This window comes from Leuciscus leuciscus (assembly GCF_965113295.1).
Source record: "Leuciscus leuciscus genome assembly, chromosome: 15".
In the NCBI taxonomy this organism is placed as follows: Eukaryota; Metazoa; Chordata; class Actinopteri; order Cypriniformes; family Leuciscidae; genus Leuciscus; species Leuciscus leuciscus.
The window spans coordinates 31,832,364-31,854,936 of NC_138739.1; the positions used below are offsets into that span (position 1 = coordinate 31,832,364).

At 35.7% G+C, this 22,573-nt stretch overlaps 2 protein-coding genes and 2 long non-coding RNA genes across 4 annotated transcripts in view; 2 read left to right on the top strand and 2 right to left on the bottom strand.

Moving 5' to 3' along the window:
* Nucleotides 1-657: 657 nt before the first annotated feature.
* Nucleotides 658-2,443, bottom strand: LOC309476752. Its single transcript, XR_014198335.1, has 2 exons — nucleotides 2,225-2,443; nucleotides 658-1,190 (listed from the first exon to the last, which is right to left on the bottom strand). It is a non-coding gene; the product is annotated as an uncharacterized lncRNA (long non-coding RNA).
* A 6,250-nt stretch (nucleotides 2,444-8,693) lies between these two features.
* Nucleotides 8,694-12,872, top strand: LOC309476729 (claudin-1). Its single transcript, XM_082139906.1, has 4 exons — nucleotides 8,694-9,951; nucleotides 10,037-10,201; nucleotides 11,348-11,426; nucleotides 11,562-12,872. Exons 1-4 carry the CDS (start codon nucleotides 9,741-9,743, stop codon nucleotides 11,719-11,721), a joined length of 615 nt encoding a protein of 204 aa, XP_081996032.1. The 5' UTR covers nucleotides 8,694-9,740; the 3' UTR covers nucleotides 11,722-12,872.
* A 2,635-nt stretch (nucleotides 12,873-15,507) lies between these two features.
* Nucleotides 15,508-22,573, top strand: part of p3h2 (prolyl 3-hydroxylase 2) — a 49,046-nt gene continuing 41,980 nt past the window's right edge. The window contains exon 1 of the mRNA XM_082139837.1: nucleotides 15,508-16,102. Coding sequence (XP_081995963.1) covers nucleotides 15,695-16,102 — 408 coding nt within the window. The 5' untranslated portion in view covers nucleotides 15,508-15,694. The remainder of the gene's footprint in view (nucleotides 16,103-22,573) is intronic.
* Nucleotides 18,902-22,189, bottom strand: LOC309476766. Its single transcript, XR_014198348.1, has 2 exons — nucleotides 22,060-22,189; nucleotides 18,902-21,953 (listed from the first exon to the last, which is right to left on the bottom strand). It is a non-coding gene; the product is annotated as an uncharacterized lncRNA (long non-coding RNA).

The following is a 22,573-nucleotide window of genomic DNA, read 5'->3' on the forward strand; positions in this document are numbered from 1 at the left end:
TTGAAATTGTTTGTTTTTTAACATGGACAAACGGTGCATAATCTAATTATGTATGTGCTAATTTGCATAAATACCACAACAGATCTAAACATTGGCAGGTGAAAATGTCTTGTTGAATCTTGTTGACGCATAACAAAGTACTGTATTTTAGTTGTATTTTATTGTTATGTGTCAACAAGATTCAACAAGACATTTTCACCTGGCTATTATACCCAATGTTTAGATCTGTTGTGGTATTTATGCAAATTAGCACATAGATCATGCACCGTTTGTCCATGTTAACAAACAATTTAAAAAAACTTGTAATACATTTTTTTGTTTGTCTTGATGATGTAAGTAATCAACTCAGTAATTTTCATGGTGATATCTAAAGTTAAATTTTTTACCCAATTCACGTGAGAAAAAGAATGAGTAGGCGTATGAATAGGCTATATTTGGGTCTTTTTCGAAACTTTCCCCTAATGGGATTCTTCGGGACTTTTTTTCCTTACTCGGGACATATTGAGGATACAAAATCAATTGAGTTTGCTTCTGTTGCAATTTGTTCAAGGTTGACCCCCATTTTGGCTTAAAATGACTGGACTAAATGTTACTTTGTGGATACAACAATTTCATTAAATTAAAACTTGGTAGAAAAATAAGTTTGAAACCATCAGAAACATTCATCATCTTTATTTGTCACTGACCTTCAACAAACAACTCAACCTAAGACAACAGGAAAATTACAAAAAGTTTTAAAACGAATCGCTATAAATGATCAAATGCATGATCAAACTCTGGTGTGGTTATTTATTTAATTTAATTACAAATGAATGAGGAAGTCTAAATGCCAAACAAGTGCCTCTCCAGGGCAGGTTCACCAACATGCCAAAGATGTTCACGGTTACTTGCATGTTGAAACTGCAAATCCTAGTTGTCCGTTGTCACTTTCCTTGCGGTCTACTGCCATCCAGCGGCACCCCAAGGTGTTTCTTGTACACATCCATTTATGTGCCATACGTGTATTGTATTAGACATTGATCTCATTAGGATTGTAGAAATGACTCCAGATATTTATGGCAAAAAGCTGAATATCTGCAGCGCCCACTACTAGAAACAATGACTGAAATACTGGTCTCCATCTCAGCCACGATTCCTAGCAATGTGCACTGCAGGTCAAAAACTCCAAGTAAACAGGTGTTATGCAACATCTGAAATAAAAAAATATATTTTTTTTTTTTCATTTTTGACATTTATGCATTTCATCAACAGTCCAATATAGCTACGGAGCCAACGCTATAAAAAAATGCTGGGTTGTTTCAACCCATGTTTGGATCAAATATGGACAAACCCAACTGTTGGGTTAAAAAAAAAAAAAAAAAAAAAAAAAAAAAAAACAACCACTGGGTTAAAAAAAAAAAAAAAAAAATTAAACCAACGTTGGGTTTGCCAATATTTGACCCAAACATGTGTGCAATACAATAGCTTAGCAGAAAATTATCTTTGAGCATCAATGGTTGATATTTTAAGGATCGAGGAACAGCGGTTTTCTCCAGTGTGACGACGATAATTCATCTGATTTATGACAAATTCAGTGAAATGCAACAAAGCTAACTGAACTGATCAAATTAATTATTGATAAATATGATATAAATAATTGACACACATTTATAGGCCTAGAACATACATTATCGATATGCATTTAGAATTAAAAAAAATCATTTGAACATAAGATAAATTTGACTATTACAGAGCCATGAATCGCGAGGTAAAAGTTGTTGTCTCCCTTAGGCCTACAGTTTGTTGTATTTTATGGAAGTTTATCTTTTTCTTTTCTTATCTGATTTAGCAGTCAAACAACTGTGACACTCAATTTGACTCAAACACTGCATTTCCTTCCTTGTGGTTCTAGGCTTCCGTCTAGACTAGACCATGAAAGTGAGAGTCACACAAATCCATGTATTTTTCCATAAAAAAAGAAACGCATGATTGAGATTGAGAAAAAAACGTTTTATTTGAACTTGGCGCGCCATCTTAAAACGCAACGCAACTACCCAACCGTCAGTCTGAGACGCGCGGCGCGCGCGTGTGTGTTTAAAAACAACAAGAACGCGCCGTGCGTGAACACCTAGGCTCTGTGTATTAAACTAAGGTTTTTTGTATCGTATTTAATATCACATTCAACTATGTCACTTAAACTGGCTGTCAGTTACGCAAACCGTTCCCCTCCGAATGAAGTGCTTACCTGAGAGAAACGCAGCAACGGCGGTCCAAACGCGAGTCTCGTGCTGAAACAGAGATATTTACACACCCGATACTCAGCAGTGACAACCTCCAGACAGTTTTAAAGTGTTCACCTCAACACTTTCTCCTCGGTGAGTGAAATGTGGAAGCTTTAGGTGTGTCTGCTCGCAGGTGTGAATGTAGCTCTATTGCCTTTCCTTTAATTCTCGTCATTTACTCTTCTCAGGCCGATAAGCCTGCGGCTCATCTTCAGGAAAAACCGGTACAGGTGGTCACATGAGGGTGTGTCGAGTCAGAGCTTATTAAACTCAAACAGGTTGGATATGCGTGTAAAAACATATTATGCTGAATAAAAAAATACATTTCAGACTACTTGAAAATAAGTCCACAATGTTGTTTATAGTTTTGCTTTTTGCTGACGGAAGGAAACTCGAATCTTGAACTCAAGTCCTACATAAAGCGATAGGCTAGTTCACCTAAATTGTCATTAATTCCCCCAATAAACTTTGTGTTTGCTCGCAAAACGTTTCTGGTCCTTCGCGAGCGAACGCAACGTTTCTTGGTGGAACGGAAAAACTTTGTGAGCAAACGCAAAAGTATTAACATTTATTTTTCTTCCCATTTCCCCCCATCACCAAGTCCCTTTCCTTGCTCCACATGTTCCGAACCCCTCACTTTATGAATGTTTTGCTGTGTCAGAGTTTTGGGTTATTAGACTTTCAGTGGAAGGCCATAAATCTCTCAGATTTCTTTAAAAAATATATTTGTTTCTGAAGATGAAAGAAAGTCTTTTACATGAGGATGAGGACATACTTTATGACAGAATTTTCATTTTCCAGAAAAGTGTAAAATTTGTGGATCTCTTGTTTCCGCAATGCTTATAGTAGAGTCGACAAGTAGGCTTATGTGATGAAGTACTGAAAGTCTAATCACCCAAAACTATCTCATAATACTGAGAATGGCTCCCGTTAAAAATAAAAGCCCTCATATATGCTCCACATTTGAATAGTGTTGAGTGTATGATATAAAAAGAGAGAAAGCCACAGACATTCCCATAGCACTGTGTCGTTGGGCCTCAGGCTGTCTTTCCTGGAATGACATCTGACAGGTTTGAGAGTGGGTGGCAGTAGGGCGCATGCTGGGAGTTTTGACATGAACTTGTAACCGATGTTTGGGTATAGCCGGTTACACTAATATCTTTAGTAACTTTCAAAAATAAGTCAGTAAGAAACATTATTATGATAAATGCTTAAAAGGTTGGTCTAATGAGTTGATGTACAATCAAGTTATAAAAAATTTACGGAAGGACCACGAGATGACACTAGATTCTTTTGAAGAAGAAAAAAAACCCTATTAAACTTCAAAGCTAACTTGTCCATTTGTGCCGCAGACATGAATGAGACTTGTGGAGATGTGTGCTATTACCTTTCAACAGAATTAAATCATAAAATTATTACAGCAATTATGCTGAAATCATATAATTATTATGACTCCGTGATGAAACAAAACAGTAAAGTTCAACAAGGGTAGAAGGCTCCATTGATTTTATTCCCTTTTCAACCACTAGATGGCACAAAAATTAAACTCAGCACTTTTCTTAACAACCGCTTTTGATGATGGCAATCGCAATTTTTTTTAAAAAATTGAGATTTATACATAATCTGAAAGCTAAACAAAATAAGCTTTCCATTGATGTATGATTAGGATAAGACACTATTTGGCTGAGATACAATTTTTTGAAAATCTGGAATCTGAGGGTGCAAAACAATCGAAACATTGAGAAAATCGCCTTTAAAGTTGTCCATTTATGTTCGCGATTGTGCAGCATTCACTCACAAAAATAAATGTTTTATATATTTACGATAGGAAATTGACTAAATATCTTCATGAAACATGATCTTTACTTAATATCCTAATGATTTTTAGCATAAAAGAAAAATCGATAATTTTGACCCATACAATGTATTGTTGGCTATTGCCACAGATTGCCACAGCGACTTATGACTGGTTTTGTGATCCAGGGTCACATATATAGCCTACTATAAGAATATCCTGTAAGTTTCAGAACTGAAAACTTCAGACTTTTATTGTCAGCAAGCCTAGTGTGACAACCCGTTGTGGAATGTGCCTATCTATGATAGATAAGGTGAAAGACCTCAGAAGAAAATCAACGCCTACTTCACCATTACAACTTTGGCCCCGCCGATTGGCGTGTTTGTTAGATGAGGAGGAGAGAAGAAAGATGCAGAATCACTACATTAAAATAACATTACCTTCCAAAGGAACCTGATGCTAGAAAAGTGGTTATTTATTTTTAACAATGTGAATGTCTCAGTTGAGCATTATTTAGGCTATCTGTATTCAGTACTGTACATTTTACCGTGAATTATTTGGTAAATCAGTTACAATTTCGGCGCAGGCTTTGCAAACAGACTTTTACGATATGGACCTGACAGTATTGCCTCAACATGTAAGTAACTGTGTTAATTCTAATGCCTGATCTGTGACCAGTGATTTCTGATATATGTAATGATTCATGTACAGTCAGATGTTCTTTATCTATGTGTCACTAAATCAAACCAGTGACTAAACGGTCAACTTCACATTGTTTCTCTTAGTAGGATGAAAATAATCTGTTATTTAAACTGTGAAAAACGGAAACTGCAAAGTGTGCCTTTAAATTATATAGCCTATAGAAAGCTTTCAAAGAATGCTGGAGCTGTCAATCAAACAGCTCTAGTTTATCAGTGACTGAGTTCTGGACTCTCGCCAAAACTCCAGTTATAACAAAGTCCCTTTTATCTATAAGGTTATAATCAACGAATATCTTATTAACATTGTGTTTGTCCTGTTAGTTATGATGAAAGCATTCGTTAATGTGCAGAAATCGAATTGCAATGACGAGATCACTGCATTCATGCGCTCAACATGTCTGTGATCGGCTACATGCTACTCTCTTTCATGCCACAATCTAAATACAATAGATCTAAATATAATGCTATGATCAACACTTTTCATGATTAGTTAACCTTGAGAACTGTAATAGTAAAAATGTGCTAAAAGTTTTCGAAAGAGTTAAACATGTAATACTAGCTATTTAATATGCAAAGATGTTAGCCAATCAGGTCTCACAGCAGACACGCCCCTTCAAACACAGCATTGAAATCAGAGGGCTAAAATCAGGGTTGGAAAAAAGCCTTTTATTTCTAAATTATGACAATTTTTATGTAAAAATCATACTAACATTATAAGTGCACCCCAGGAAACATTATAAAACAATGCAGTTCATGACACCTTTTAGTTGGGTGTCCACCTTAGAGATAATCACCATATTTATAATGAAACCATCGGAAATAAAAAATATATGATATTAATCATATCATATAATAAAATGTCATATTTTTTACTACTGTTTGATTTGATTTGATTTTTCTGGTAAATTTAACAATGAAATAACCCAAAAAATAAAAGGAGTAGGCTGAAGCCAAGGCTTATATTTGCCTACCCTATTTAACCACATACCTGAAGAATCAGCATTATAAATTATAAAAAAAAACAATATACATAATTATACAATACTGCACATACATTTTTTTTTACATAATATTAACAAAATTTACATACTAACTGAATAATCATTAACAATTTTCTTTTTAAATTTTTTTTTAAAGCTAAACAGAGAAGTACATAATTTCAAATCATCTTTTAGTGCATTCCATAATTTCACACCCATAACTGATACACATCTAGATTTTACATTAATTATTTCTTTTCCACATTCAAACATAAACAGACCACTTAAGTTATATCTACCCTCTCTTAACTTAAATAATTTCTGAATACCAGATGGAAGACTTTTATTAAGTGCTCTATACATTATTTCCAATATTTTTATATATACAATATCTGTAAATTTTAAAGTATTACTTTGAATAAATAGTTTGTTAGTTGGTTCGCAATATCCTACTTTATTAATAATTCTAATAGCTCTTTTTTGAATCTTAATTAATACAGCTATATTTGTTTTATTTGCATTTCCCCATATTTCTGAACAATATGACAAATAAGGCATTACTAAGGAGGAATATATAATTCTCAAACCTATTTTATTTATTTTTGTTTTATACAATATTCCTACTGATTTTGCTACCTTACTTCTAATGTATTCAATATGTGGTTTCCAACTAAGTTTATTATCTAAGATCACACCTAAAATTTTTGTTTCATAGACTCTTTCAATTTCAACTCCATTTAAGTGTAACTTAGCATTGCTATGAGTCCTATTACCAGAAAATATCATAAATTTAGTTTTATTTTCATTTAAAGATAACTTATTATAGTCAAACCAGTTCTTTAACACAATTAATTCTTTTTCTACCAGTTGCAATAATTCATCCATATTTTTTCCAGAGCAAATAATATTTGTGTCATCAGCGAACATTACAAATTTCAACATTGTAGACACTGTAAAGATGTCATTTAAATAAAGAATAAATAATTTTGGTCCCAAAACTGAACCTTGAGGAAGGCCGCATGTTACTGTTTCTAAATCAGACTGTGTATTATTAATTTGTACATACTGAAATCTATTACTTAAATAACTCTTTAACCACTGATGTGTGACCCCTCGCAAATCGTAAAACTGTAAAGCTAGTATTTGTATCAATAATTTTTGCCCCATGCTGGTTTAACCTGTGTGTGGGGTAAAAGTCCCACCTTGTCACCTCATACATTTATATCTGAGATTTTTAAACAAACATACAACTTTTATTATTTATTTTCACACAAAATATGTTGCTCCATAGAATTTTTTTTTTTGTTTTTTTGTTTTTGCAATCATACACTATTGGAGGAGTGAAAAACATTTTTCTTAGGGTGTGCCTTTAGCACTGTTGTACATCCTATGTGTTTGCTCAGTCATCAGCTTGAGGCCTGGAATACATTTTTGTGCAAGAGCCAAGCATGCATTGCTCTGGTGTCGCTGGGACTTTTTCTTCCTTTCTGTTTTGGCGTTTACTTCTAAGTCAAGTCAAGTCAAGTTTATTTGTATAGCGCTTTTCACAATACAGATTGTATCAAAGCAGCTTCACAGTATTACATTTAAATAATACAACAAAGTTTATTTCAAGAGGAATTTGATTGATAAAATTAAATTAAATATCCCCAAAATATCCCCAAAATATCCCCAACTGAGCAAGCCAAAGGCAACAGTGGCAAGGAACTGAAAAACTCCATCAAGTGACCTAATGGAGAAAAAAAAAAAACCTTGGGAGAACCCAGGCTCAGTCGGGGGCCAGTTCTCCTCTGGCATTTATGAGCTAGAGGCCGGATTGTAGTTTGAACTGTGGGATTATATGAATGCCTGGCTGAAGAGATGCGACTTTAATCTAGTTTTAAACTGGGAGAGCGAGTCTGAGCAACGAACAGTATCAGGAAGACTATTCCAGAGTTTTGGAGTCAAATGTGAAAATGCTCTCCCTCCTTTGGTGGTTCTGAATATCCTAGGTATGACCAAAAGCCTTGAATTTAGTGATCTTAAAGAGCGCGATGGATTATAGGGCGATAGAAGATCCGTTAAATAGACTGGAGCTAAGCCGTTTAGGGCTTTATAAGTCAGTAGCAATACCTTGTAATTAATACGGAACTTTATAGGTAACCAATGCAGTGATGATAAAATCGGTGTTATATGATCATATTTTCTTGATCTCGTAAGAACTCTAGCGGCGGCATTTTGGACTAACTGTAGCTTGTTTATTGAGGATGCAGGACAACCAGCTAATAAGGCATTACAGTAATCCAGTCTCGAGGTCATGAATGCATGAACTAACTTTTCTGCATCAGAAACTGATAGCATATTACGTAGCTTAGCAATGTTTCTAAGGTGGAAAAAGGCTGTTTTTGTAACATATGAAATATGATTTTCAAAAGACAGGTTGCAATCGAGTATAACACCCAGGTCTTTTACTGTAGCGGATAAAGTAACAGGACATCCTATGATGTTAAAGTTGTATTGTGCGAGGTTTTGTGGGCGGTTTTTTGAACCGATAAGTATTACCTCTGTCTTGTCTGGATTTAATAAAAGAAAATTACGCGTCATCCAATCTTTTATATCTTTAACACACTCTGTCAATTTGGAAAATTTAGCGTTTTCATCCGGCCTTGATGAAATATATATTTGAGTGTCATCAGCATAACAATGGAAACTAATTCCATGTTTCCTTATAATATTTCCAAGTGGCATCATATATATTGAAAATAACAGAGGGCCTAACACAGATCCCTGCGGCACTCCATAGTTTACTGGAGTTACTTCTAAGTGTCACAAAAACAATTTTTGTGTTTGAACATAAACACACACACACAAAAAAAGTAGCAAAATATATATTTAAATGGGTATTTATTTTAAGGAGTTTTACAATAATAAAATGCATAAAAGGACATTTTAAAAAGGTGTTTAAAAGTAATATGATGAAGGTATTGTAAAACGTTTCCCAGTCTATTTTAAAGTGACCTTCACATAACAAAAAGAAAGAAAATGTCAAATCTAAAAAACAACCGCTAAAAGTCGTTGACATTAATGACAGAAGCACTTATAAATTCATGAGAATGCATGTAAATTAATCATGAAACAGCTTAAGAAATAATAAACAGTAATAACTTCTTTTTATCAACAATAGTATTAGTCACTGTTACTATTTTTGGATGATTTGTCTTCCCGACATATTAGTGGCCATCCTCCCACCCAACCACTTATTTCCAGTTATCACCACCCGAAAGAAAGGAGGAGGAAACAACACACGATTATGAGTAGAAAACAATAAATATATCTTTTGGACTGATCTGTGAATAAGCAGAAGGTGTGTCTTTGAAACAAGATTTATCATGATGCATTTATCATCAGATGGAATGTGCTGATTTATACAGTTTTCACCTCATTTCAAATGAAATGTTATTCATCTCTGTAACAAAGGTTTAAAGTTCAGAGAAGGAGGAAGAGGGAAACGCAATGTTCAATGAAACTTTAATCTCATAAAATAAATAAACACAAAACGAATGTAAAGCGGCAGCCCCTCATGGTTGACTGCCACATAAAAATACAACATAAATGTCCCAGGCCTGGTGCTCTCTCGTCCTGCTTGCCACAATCTCCTTCCTCCTTGATGGTAATGCGTCAAAATAAAACTGCAATTGTATATTTTAAAGGATGTGTTTATCCAGAATTATTTATTATAGGCGATTTAACCAACAACCTCCAGTTTTCCAACCCAAAACTTAAACCACTACAGCTATGACTAGATGAGTTCAAGCTAGATTTTTGCTGGAATAAAGCTGCTACTTCCAAAGAACTCATGTGACCAATGTCCGGTCCATGAATGTCATGACAATTGATTCACACCCACTCTCCCGATAATAAATAGCAGCGCAGATTACTCAGTTTGCAATGAGCTTCAGTGACAGGACAGTGGTCACAGAGTACTGACTGTCTTCAAAGAAATCAGTTGTCTTTCTATTCATCAATGGCTCTTCAGCTCTTCGGTTATATCATGTCCATTACTGGACTATGTGGCCTAATTTTGGGCACATTTACAAATGAATGGAAAGTCATTGGACACGACAATGACGAAACTGTGTTTTTCGATGAATACGAAGGACTGTGGATGGAGTGCACAATATCCACTTCGTCTGTCGTGCAATGCAAAAGTTTTAATTCTCTTCTTCATCAAGCTTGTGAGTATCTGTCCAATGATTTATGGATCCATCTGCTGTTTGACTTCTTAAACGGATGTGCTCTGATTGTTGCTGTGCTTTGCAGTTGAAATTCGGCTGGCCCGAGTAATGATGATCATCAGCATCGCTATTTCAAGCCTTGGCGCGCTGGTAGCCATATTCGGCCTCGGGTGCACGAGATGTCTAGACGAAAACAAGCAGTCGAAGGACAGAGCTGCCTTCGCAGGGGGAATCCTTTCTGTGTGTAGTGGTGAGTTCAACCCAGATTTGAAAAATCATAAAGAAACTGGAGTAAAATCTAACTTTTTTATTGCTGTCAAATCGATTAATCGCATCTAACATAAACGTGTGTGTGTGTGTGTATATATATATATATATATATATATATATATATACATAATACAACTGTATATATGTACATACATATATATATACATATATATGTATATGTATATGTATGTATGCGAATAATCGCATATATCCAGGCAGGCTGTTTTTAAGCCAATCATTTACAAAATGTTATGTTATGCGATTAAACGCGATTAATTGATTTGACAGCACTACTACTAGTGATGTTTAAACATGATTTCCAATATTTTTCTTATACTATCAAAAAATTCCTTTAAATTGAAACTAGTATAGTAGCTAGTAAGTAACTTGTATTTCTAGGTTGTTACTTAAAACTTTTTTGGAAACTGTTTACATACTTTTTTCAGGATTCTTTTAGGAATAGAAAGTTCAAAAGAACAGCATTTATTTTAAATATAAATCTTTTGTACTAATGCAAAAGTCTTTACTGTCACTTTTGGTCAATTAAATGCATCCTTGCTGGAAAAAAAAAACGATATATTTTACATAATACACTACCTTTTAAAGGTTTTGGGGTAAGTACAATAAGAAGAAATTAATAAGAAGAAATTAATCCTTTTATTCAGCAAGGATCCATGCAGTAAATTGATCAAAAGTAAAGACATTTATAATGTTACAAAAGATACTTTATTTCAAATATTTTCTATTGATGAAAAAAATCCGGAAAAAAAGTGTCATGATTTCCACAAAAACATTAAACAGTGCAGCTGTTTACAACATTGATAATAAAAAGAAATGTTTCTTGAGCACTAAATGATTTGTGAAGGATCATGCGACTGACGACTGGAGTAATGATGCTGAAAACTCAGCTTTGCATCACAGGAATAAATTACATTTTAACATATTAAAATTGAAAACTGTTATTTTAAATTGTTAAAATATTTTACTGTATATATTTTACAGTAAAAAGCCTAAATTTATATCTCTGTGAGATAACATAAGAAACGTTTTACAATTGCCTCTGATGTCGCTAACAGTTAAACTTAAACCTTATGAATATGTGCATTCTTTTTTCTTTTCTTTCTAGGTCTGTTTGCTTTGGGCATAACCAGCTGGTTTATGTATGGAATTGTTGATGATTTCTTTAAGAAGGGCAATCAGAATAGGTAGGAGTTGTTGTTTTTTTCCCCGTATTGTTCCTAGTATTCAACGGAGCTTCATGTTTGTCATGTCTTTTTGTACTGATTATGTACTTAAAGTACTGATTATGAATACTAACCATCTGTGCTGGGTCTTTGCAGGTATGTGATCGGCAGGTCTCTGATTGGTGCATTTGTTGCATCTTTGCTTTGTTTATTCGGAGGCGTGCTCTTATGCGCCTGCAGTGTGACGCACCTACGATCCAACAAAAATCTCAGCAAGCTTTCAGCCTCCAAGATTCCTGGAAAAGACTATGTTTAATAATCCCGAGAACCATTTGAATACCTGAACTTAATCTGAACTGTTGTGTACAGTATGCTCACGCATTGTGTTAATAGATAAGTATAAATACATTGGATTTAGTTTTTGCTTTATGTCATGATTAAAGCATTTTTTTTCATAGCTTTGATGTATTTTTAGATGTGTCTGGGATGGGTCTCCACATTCAGCTTTGACCTCTGAGTCAGTTAGCTATAAAACAAGAACGCTGTGATTGCTTCATTAACAGTTCAGTGTTGACCACAGAGGAAGTGATGTCATGTCCCAGTAACAGTAACTTTTACTATTTTAAGACATTTTTAAAGAGGAAGATTCTAGGCTTATATGTACTGTAGATTATATGCCAATGCAATATAAGCTTGTTATTGATGCTTGTTTGTTAATTTTTTTTAATAGTTAAATATTTTTAAACATTTAATGTAATTATTTCAGAATTACACAAAAAAGGTTTGCTTTCACCACATGCACTTGTAAGAATTGAGAAATTAGGAGATGCCGGACAGTCTGGTTGAAGAGCGACCAGACCTGAGAGGACAAAAAATCGAGACGAAAAGTCTCACCTCCGAGTCATCCTAATCTACATCTCTTTCCCCCTTCTCTCACCCCCTCTCTCTCATGCTCAGATCATCTGAATTCACCCAAGAAAATGTATAGTTTGATGTGAATGATTGACATCGAGTATTGTACATACTTAGTATCATTTGAAATGTCTCAGTGCGACTGGTAAAAAATGGCTCATTTCCAAATAAGTAAAACAAAAGGTAATAAGGTTTTTAAGAGTTTAGAGATAGCTGGCACACAAAGGAAGGTGGTCTCCTGGCAAATGGTCTCCTACCCCCAAAAGGTGTCAACTCTGAATGCAAATTTCTTTTGTTAGTACATGTTTCCATGTGAAAGAGGTCTGTCTATATAATAGAATGTAGCAAAGGGTTCGGGGCCTTTCTGTACTTCAGATTAGCCCGTGAGGCTGAGAGTGAGACTCTCAGCTTCATGTATTTCTTAATGTTGGGTTCGCATCTCTTCTTTTTATTCCAGAGCATTTGATGTTTTGTATCGATTATCTTTGAATTGATTATGAAATTGGCATGATACATTTACCTGACATAATAAATTGTTACATTTGATTATTCTAACTGACTTTGACATTATTTTCATTAAAGAGTTAAAAAGAATAGTCAAACATTCGCTCACAATTAATGATCCACATTATCATTAAAACCTTTTCATTCATGGAGTCAGATGAAATAACGAGAGAATACATATTCAAATGTATTGCATTTATTCAAAAAATACTTTGCCTCGAGAAAAGGACAGTAACAACTTCCGCGCTGGTCGGATGCCGGTTTTGAAAAAGGAAGTTTCAATAGTCAAGTTATGTTTATACTTTTTACATGTCTCTCTGAAACTGATTCTAATTGTGGTATTAAGGGGTCAAATATTTACTTGATTCCAATTACAATCCATTTCAGAGAACTGTATATTTAACCATTGTCCATGGCACTATACCAGGGCTGCGTTTAAGTCCAATCATTTATGCCCTTACCTCGCTAACTTCCCTCCATCTCGTTCACTCAAAATGATAACAATACAATAAACTATAACAGTCAGCTTAAGGTATTTTTTTTCCCAACAGCCCAAGCATACATACAGACCTATAGAATGGTGTGTAAAAACAAATTCACAGGAAAAAAATTAAGTAAATAGAAGGCTTTGGAGGCACTTTGCATGTTTAGGTGTGATATGAACATGGGGCGGTTTTCATTCATTTGGAGGGTGCGATGTCTTCACAATATCTCATCTGTCAACAATATTGAAATATTGGATTTTCAGGAGAGCTGCAGTATGATTTTGGTCCTCTAGAGGGACTTTCTATACTCATCCAGGTCTTTTTTGCCTTCTCTTTTATGAGTAGGCCTACTGCGAATTCGGACATACTCCTTTTGTCACATACTGTTTTTCACCTACTACATAGCAGGAAAGTGTGCTATTTCAGATGCAGCCACTGAGTTGACTCGCTCCTTCTGTCAAAATCAAGGGGTCGAGTAGTAGAGGGTCTGTCCAAATAAACTTCCCTCGCCCACTTGACAAAGTTGAACGCACTATAAAATGGCGGCGGGGATTCTTTTTTTAGCCAATCAGAAGGCGTTTGAGGCGCTTTGCATATTCAGGCATGATATTCGGAGAGTGTGAAGTGTTCATTGATTTATCCTCTGTCAATAATGTACACTAACACTGCATCTGAAATCACATACTGAGTATGTACTATATTTGAATTTGAGTTTACTTCGCGACCGTTAAAAAAGTAAGCTCTATAAAGTATGAATATGGATACTATGAATGAAATTCAGACATACTACATCCACCATGTTGGTACTGTACTACTTCTATTTTTAGAGTTTACACCGAAAAAAGAGTGACAGACAATTGCGAGACAGGAATAATTCAGTTTATGATTGACTGTCACACAAATCTGAACGAAATTCAATGACATCAAGGCTGTAATGTGATTGGTTATCAAGGCACACGTGATCCAAGTTAGCCTTTACGCTTTTTCCAATGGTAGAGCCACGGACCCTATATCTCCCAATAATAAGACCATCTCTGTGTCGCTTCACTTGCAATCATAAATTCAGCTCCTGTTGCCGCACAGGATAGGAAAGTGTCCATCAAATGTTCACCAGAGATGGTCTTATTATTGGAACCTACCATTGGAAAAAGCGGAATGGCTAGCTTGGATCACATGTGCCTTGATAACCAATCACATTAAAGCCTTGACGTCATTGAATTTCTTTCAGAGTTGTGCGACAGTCGCCATAGAAATGAATGAGAAGTGCCATAAACTGAATCATAACTGTTGCGCAATTGTCCGTGATTTCACTTATTTGGTGGAAAATAGATCAATCCAAAATGAACGTTTAAGAGGAAACATGTCAATTTATGAAATGATAAGCTATGTCCTCACAAATGCAAATTATTCAGCGTAGTGAAGCCTCTCCTCCATTGACATCCATTACAAAATGGCCTTCAGAATCCTGGCGGAAGTAGAAGGTCATCCAGGACTTTCGCCTTCTGTTTTTCGAGTATTCAGACATACTCTTTTGGCGTACTGTTTTTCACATACCATATAGTAGGGAAGTATTCGATTTCGGACGCAGCATAAATCTTTCATCGCTGGAGGGAGCGAGAGAATCAAAGCTCTTAAAATGAGCGGCCAGTCTTCCTTGGTTTGTTTCTGTTTGACTAATAAAACTACCATGGTAAAGCCAAAGGGGGCTAGTGTGGCATAAGTTGTAGAATAATCTTGCTCACGCTTAAAATAGAATTGTTTACATTGTTGCTAAGTTGAGCATCTGATTGTGTATTCCTTACACATAGGCCTACTCATTTAAAACGTTTTACTGAACAACTGAATTAAATGGATTTTGTGATGGGCTGATATAAACGTATAATGAATATTATATTTTTAGGAGAGCTGCAGTATGATTTCTGTCCTCTAGAGGGAGACGTTGAAACCGTGAGGATCTTCGCTTTGAGGGCTTTGTGAGGATCTCACTGGAAAGTTCTGTCTGTGAATCATCAGTGTTTAGTCTGTAATAGAGACGCGTCTTTTACATTTAAAACACGGTTTAATGTTCTAAAATTTAGAAGCTCTAATATGTCGCTGTCCAATGCAATAAAAGTAAGTCAACTGGGGGTCGTCAACAATTGTAGGTTCCGTCATGTGTGGGCTGTAGGGGAGGAGTCAGCTCAGAATGGATGGGAGGGACGGGGGTCATTGTTGAAATGTCTCTTGAAATTGGTCATTCATTATGAGTGACAACGAAACTGCCTTGAAGCTTAGAACGGTAGTTCAGCCGTAACTTTCATTAGTCTGCTCCTTGTCCCACATAGGCTCATTGGGATTGTTTATCCATCATTCGGAGCGCATTATTTTGCGCACCATATTACGGAGAAGATGGATGTGAACCCCAAACTCTACGGCTTTTTGACTTGTATACTCCAGACACTTTTGCTGTCATCGGCCACCCTGGAACCGTTTGACCTGCTTTATGAAAACGGATTGGAGGCTTTTCATAAAGGAGACTATGGCAATGTGGTGCGGTACATGGAGAGCGCGCTGAGCAGTTTCTCTGAAGTGCGCCAGACCAAAATCAGATGCAGACTGAAATGCAGAGACGAGCATCGCTTTGACAGCCTTCTGACTGATAAGTTTTTCGAAGCGATTCTTTATAGGGCGCACTGTTTAAACGAATGCTTTGAGGGAAAACTTGGAGCTCAGTCCATGCATAAAGTTAGTGAGGATGTCTTTCAGGATTTCAGTAGAAGAATTCCCTATAACTACCTGCAGCTTGCGTACAGAAAGGTGGGTACAAGTTTTATAGATGCGACAGACAATGCTGGTTTAACAGTGAAGTGCCTACATCAGGAACGTTTGAATGAAACGCTTCTGAGCATCATTCGAACGCTCGAAGGGAACATTGTTGTGCGTCTTACGTGTGTTTGAATGATACATGTTGGGCATCAATAACGTTGGACGAACTTTCGAACGTTAAATCAAGAATTTCCTTCAATTAAATTTGAGTTAGAACATTGAAAATCGAACATTTTTAGGCGTTAATCTGTGTTTGAAGGTTAGAATCAAACCTTTTTTGCGCTGTTGTCCTATTCTAACCAGTTGTCTATGTAGGCAGCTCACAAAGGTTTTAATACACAGCCTTTTCTATTGGTGAAAGTCGTACACATGAAAATTTAATTTGTAGTACGACATGTTTGTTACGCAATTCTGAGAGCCACCTACAGGGATGGGATGGGAAGGGGGAACACTCTAAAACGTGTGTCTATAAGTCTGTTAACTTCAAATGATTCATATGCATATTAGTCTTTCCCGATTTAAGTGTCTATAAGTGGTGCACGATGTAACTCTAGCGCTACAGAACTGTAACTGAGACCAAACACACTTAGGCTAAAGCCAAGGTAACCATTTTCTGCAAAATACCACAAGTACAGTTATAAATCTGTGGTAGTTTCATATACAAATATTATAAAAAAATAAATAATAATAATTCTGGAAGGTTCTTAAACCAATGAAGTTGCTATTTTAGAGATATACTGTATTGCTGTAATTGTGGTATTTATATTTCCAAATTTCTTCCATGTGGTAGGCTATTTCATAAAATGGAGTTCGATATGGTATTTGTGTTTTTTTCTGAAAAACAGTCAATACCATAGCAGTAAATTTTATGAGGTATTTGACACCTTTTAGCCTTTCAAACATGACCATATTGTAAATCCAGAGCTTTGATTTTTTAATTTATTAAAGGGTTAGTTTACCCCAAAATTTTAATTATCCCATAATATACTCACCCTCTAGCCAATATAGGTGTACTATTTGAGTTTCTTCTTTCAGCCAAACACAATTGGAGTTATATTAAAAAAACATCCTGGCTCTACCAAGATTAATAATGTGAGTTAATGGTACCTTTTTTTTTTTAAGCCAAAAAAAAGCGCATCCATCCATCATAAAAGTAATCCATACAGCTCCAGGGGGTTAATAAAGGCCTTCTGAAGCGGAGTGATACATTTTTGTAAGAAAAATATCCATATTTATAACTTTATAAACTCTAATCACTGGGTTCCGGCCGAAGAGTGACCTCTGACCTGACGCATGACGTACAGTGCATTCACTCTGATAATAAAGCTTGGAAGAGCCAGGATATTTTTAAACATAACTGCAATTGTGTTTGGAAGAAAGTCATATAGGATGGCTTGAGGGTGAGTAAATTATGGGATCATTTTCATTTTTAGGTGAAATATCCCTTTAAATATAAAGAGGCAGAATAGGTTCACATAAAGAAAGGAATACACAGAAGACCGCATAGACAAACCTTCTGCATTTTGTATGTTGTAACCCTTAAAATCCTAAAAAGATTGAGATATTTAGAACAGCTCTTAGCTGGCAGTCAAGACCGATGGGACCAGAGCGTGACATTCTGGGAGCAGCGGGCTATTCTAGCCAAATCAGACATGTGCCTTTGCCCAGGGAGAGATTAAAAAGAAAAGCGCTAGAACTCAGTAGATGAAGTCGGCACAGTTCTACGATGACCAGGGCGAGAGATCAGACACATTCCTGTCAGCACTCCAGGTCGTTGAATGTCATAAAGAGATGTCTATGTGTGTATATATGGGGTGATATTTGTAAAACATTCCACCGCTCTTTGAAATTTTAACCACACAGCCCTCTTTCCCATCATAATCCTGGCATAAAGAGGCTTTTCGGCCTGGAAGCAGGGGCCACAGACGCCAACTGTTACTTCATTGACAAGCTTGTGTGTTTGTTTTCCTGGGTCAATCAGTATTTATCTAGGCAAATATTTTTCTTAAAGTGTGTTTGCTGTTCTTAAAGGAAAGGCACCAGCTTGTTTTGGGTTATGAATGGAGGAGTTTTGTGCCAGCAGTCACCCCTGTTGCTCTGTCATTGGTTAGTTAGTTTTTAATCAACAAGTCCAATCAGAGAAGGATCAAAGCTCAGCAAGAATGTCCTGTCAGATCTGTCATGTGTTAAGCGAAATAGAAAGTGCGGCAAAATAATCATGCAAAATCACATCTTATACTGAGTTGAGCTTGCAGGCTCACGTAAAAACAAATTGCACATGGTCTGTAGTTCGATTCAGGCGCAAATGACTCTTATGAGTCAGTTGAATTGTTCAAAATGACTCACTAACTTAGGAATTACCAATTTGAATCTGCCTGACGAATCCTTCACTGAATCAGTAACAGCGGTTAGTGAATCATCTGACTTACTTGCCAAACTTATGATTGTTTTCAGTGATATTTGTCTCAAAATTAAATATTCTTTTAATAACAACCAATATTTTATGATTATTTATAGTCAAACAACTTTTATGCAATAACAGATTTAAAATTGTTTTATCTCAAGACAGTACTTACTAAATAATCATAGCACTGCAATACAAACCTTTATTATTTATAATTAATTCTAATTATTTGTAATAATAATACAATTCTATTAATTTATTATTATTCTTTGAGCTGTATCTAACTCTTAAACCAACACATTATTTACTAAATAATCATTTGACAATGCAATAAAAACATTTAATAATAATATGTAAGCCATTATATTGCTATTTTTTTGAAAATTAATTTAATTATTTAAATGTTTTGGGCTATATCTAATTGACATAATCCTTAATAATAAAAACTTTTATTATTCATAATATTGACAACATTATTATTATTATTATTTAAATCTTTATCTCGGGCTATATCTAACTTGTATGCTTAAAAGCCTATGCCTTTCCCACTTTTATCAGTAGACCAGTTCACCTGTATAATTAAAAGGACATTCTATTTTGTTATTTTTTATCAGTTTTTTGTGTCTCCAAAAGTATGTCCTATTTTGATACTCACAAGTTTACTGTTCTATCTGTGACCTCAATGTTACTGTTATTGTCTTTCAGTCTTTTCAGAAACTCTCAAAGCCCAACCCATATCTATTGTGGTCCCACCAATGTTAGGACAGATAACATCATGGAAACGCCTTGTGAATTGTGCTTTGGCAGCATTGTCTTTCTACCATTTTCTTTGTAATCAACCCAGCACAATCCAATATAACGTAATTGAACCCGTCGTATATATTTTCCTATAGATAAGCGATGTGACTACCCAAGCGCTTCATTCTAGCTAAGCAAGTGCTTGTGTAGCCTACTAAGCAAACGGTGCACCTGCGTTGCCTGGAAAGAGAGTGTGTGTGAGTGTGTCAGGTTTCCCCAGCCACTACACGTTCGGTTCGTGCCCATCAACATGCTCAGCCAGACAGCATGGCACTTCCTCTGCCAAACATTTTCTGGATGACCGACTCGTAAGCGGATAACAGCACAGCAGGAATGTATGGGCACGTTGCCTTATTTCATTGCACAATAAATGGCCATGCCTGGGATTACCAAGAAGAAAACATGACCACTGAATTGCGTGCGCTTCCAAGAGACTGCAAATTCTGCAAAGGCAAGCTGCTTCATTGAGCCAGATGTGTATCTCATGGGGGTTGTATTTTCCAGATCACAGGGCCAAAGTTTTGCGCTAGACGGAGAGTGGAGATGAACAACAGGTCGCAGATATGCAAGTCTTCGACTCTGCGTCCGTTCTCGTTAATCTTGATTTACGTCGCATATTTGACTTTTTTAGTCCCTTATCGGTGGATCTTCTTTGATTTAGTCCCACATAAAACTGTGTCGGACATAATGCTTCTCCATAAAGCTTCTCCATTGCTCTGGTTTTAGGAGTCCTGCGGGGTCACAGGAAAGACCCAGAGCTGTTGGGCAAAGCCGATGAATGAAAGGACTCTTGGGGGAATTTTGGCAAAGCCTGAGAAAGTGTGGAAAGTGGGATGCGGCGGCCAAAGCAACATCTGTTTGCTCTGACAAATGGCTGTCTGCAGTCTGGAACAGTGTTCCTCTATCACTCTTGGCTTCTCTTGCACTTATTTTGAATGAAATTATGGTTTCCATCTATATGAGTCTATGAAGAACAGTGTTTAACATTACAAATATTTATCTAGTATGTTTTAGTATGTTTTAGTAACATGAAAAAAACCATCATAGTTAATGAAGTAAATGGTCAAGTAAATGGTCCCACAGGGATTTCATTATCTGTCAAAGTAAATTTATTCACTGGAGTAAACATAATGTTTGTAGCCTTTGCTGTAAACTTGATTTTTTGGAGTCAGCTTCTGCCTGCATAGAGAAGTGGCAGGAAATCCATCAAAACAATAGCTCTGCGTGTGTCGCACGTGTGCCATTGAAGAGGAAATTGTTTCTATTTTGGACAGTTGAGACATGGGGAGTCCCCTCTAAACTTTTTGTGTAGTTAAAGTGTACAGTGTCTGGCAGATTAAAAGAATAGTTCACCCAAACATTAAAAATATTTTTGCAGAATGTTCACGCTGCTCTTTTCCATAAACCATATTAACACCAGGGGCTTGTGAATAAGAAGTGCGCTTAATTCTTTTGAATGTGCACTTGTGTACTTCAGATCTTGCAGATAAGATCATGTTGATGGAATAAGGGCCTCTTAAGTGTACTTGTACTATGTTTCTTAACACACTTAAATATAGTTTTAAAAAGTGCACCTTTTAATTAAAAGCTTTACTTTAAAGAACATTTAAATCCCAATGTTTGAATGATCTTTTTGATCATGCTTTAAAGAAGTGCATGTTGACTAAAGTACTTGGTTATCATTTTAACTGCATGTGTCTTATTTGATATTACATTTGAAGTTAATGTATTAAAGTATATTCATTTTGTAATAAGTATTCTTTTTAAAAGTACATGCTTAAGTGTACTTCTTTTTCACAAGGCTTCAAAACAGACAGAAAAGGTACCATAAAAGCATGGTATTATAGATAAAAGTCTGTATTACTTATGCATTATATAACATATCTTATGTAGCCATACATGTCATTGATGTTCTATTTTCTTAATATGCCAAAAATATGCAGAAGTGCAAATTAGATTTGGTCTCCTATTGCTTGGCTTTAGAAGACTTGGAATATAGCGCATGAGTCAAGCAAACTTTTTCTTGTACTTTTCTTTGTCATTTTTTAAGCTTGACAGCCACTGATTAATGATGTTTCCATTATATTCAAAGGAGCTGCGCAAACATGCAGAAAAACATGTGTTTTTGTGTTCCACTGATGAAAGAAAACCTTTATGTATAATCTACTACTTCTTTCTTAAAGGGTTAGTTCAACCAGAAAAAAAAATTCTATCATTCATTCTCACCCTCATGTCTTTCCAAATTCGTAAGACCTTTGTTTATCTTTAGAACACAAATTAAGATCTTTTTGAGGAAATCTGAGATATTTCTGTCCCTCCATTGGCAGCTACGCAACTACCACTTTGATGATTCAAAAAGTTCATAAAGAGATTGTGAAACTAATCCATATGAATTGAATAGTTTATTCAAAATTTTCTGAAGAGACACAATCGCTTTATATGATTAACAGATTGAATTTAGGCTTTTATATAAACATTGATCAGCGGACATAAACAGAAGATCAACCGAACTTGCTTGATGTGCAAGAACAAACCTCACTGGTTCTTGAGGAAGCTCAAACATGCTGCGTAACACAAGAGAATGAACCTCATTGGTTCTTGCTGAAGCTCAAACGTGCTGCGTAACACGAGAGAATGAACCTCATTGGTTCTTCCAGAAGTTCAAACGTGCTGCGTAACACAAGAGAATGAACCTCATTGGTTCTTGCGGAAGCTCAAACGTGCTGCATAACACAAGAGAATGAACCTCATTGGTTCTTCCAGAAGTTCAAACGTGCTGCGTAATACAAGAATGAACCTCATTGGTTCTTGCTGAAGCTCAAACGTGCTGCGTAACACAAGAATGAACCTCATTGGTTCTTGCAGAAGCTCAAATGTGCTGCATAACGAGAATAAATCTCATTGGTTCTCACACGTCATGCTTGAGCTTCCGTTTACTATAACTGATGTGTGAGTTGATGAACGTTTTTATGTGAATAAAAGCCTAAATTCAATCTGTTAATCATAAAAAGCGATTGTGTCTCTTCAGAAAATTTGGACTAAACAGTTAAATTCTTATGGATTAGTTTTACGATCTCTTTATGATCTTTTTGAAGTGTCAAAGGGGTAGTTGCGTAGACTGTCAATGAAGGGATCTTCATTTGAGTTCCCGAAGATGACCGAAAGTCTTATGGGTTTGGAACGGCATTAGGGTGAGTAAATGATGACATCATTTACATTTTTGAGTGAACTATCCCTTTAAGATAATCTCACTAATCTCA

Excerpts from the sequence above, each read along its gene's own strand:
- LOC309476729 (XM_082139906.1), top strand. The coding sequence starts at position 9,741 with ATGGCTCTTCAGCTCTTCGGTTATATCATGTCCATTACTGGACTATGT. Across the intron at positions 10,202-11,347 it reads AATCCTTTCTGTGTGTAGTG|GTCTGTTTGCTTTGGGCATA; the intron begins GTGAGTTCAACC and ends TTTTCTTTCTAG. Across the intron at positions 11,427-11,561 it reads AAGAAGGGCAATCAGAATAG|GTATGTGATCGGCAGGTCTC; the intron begins GTAGGAGTTGTT and ends GGGTCTTTGCAG.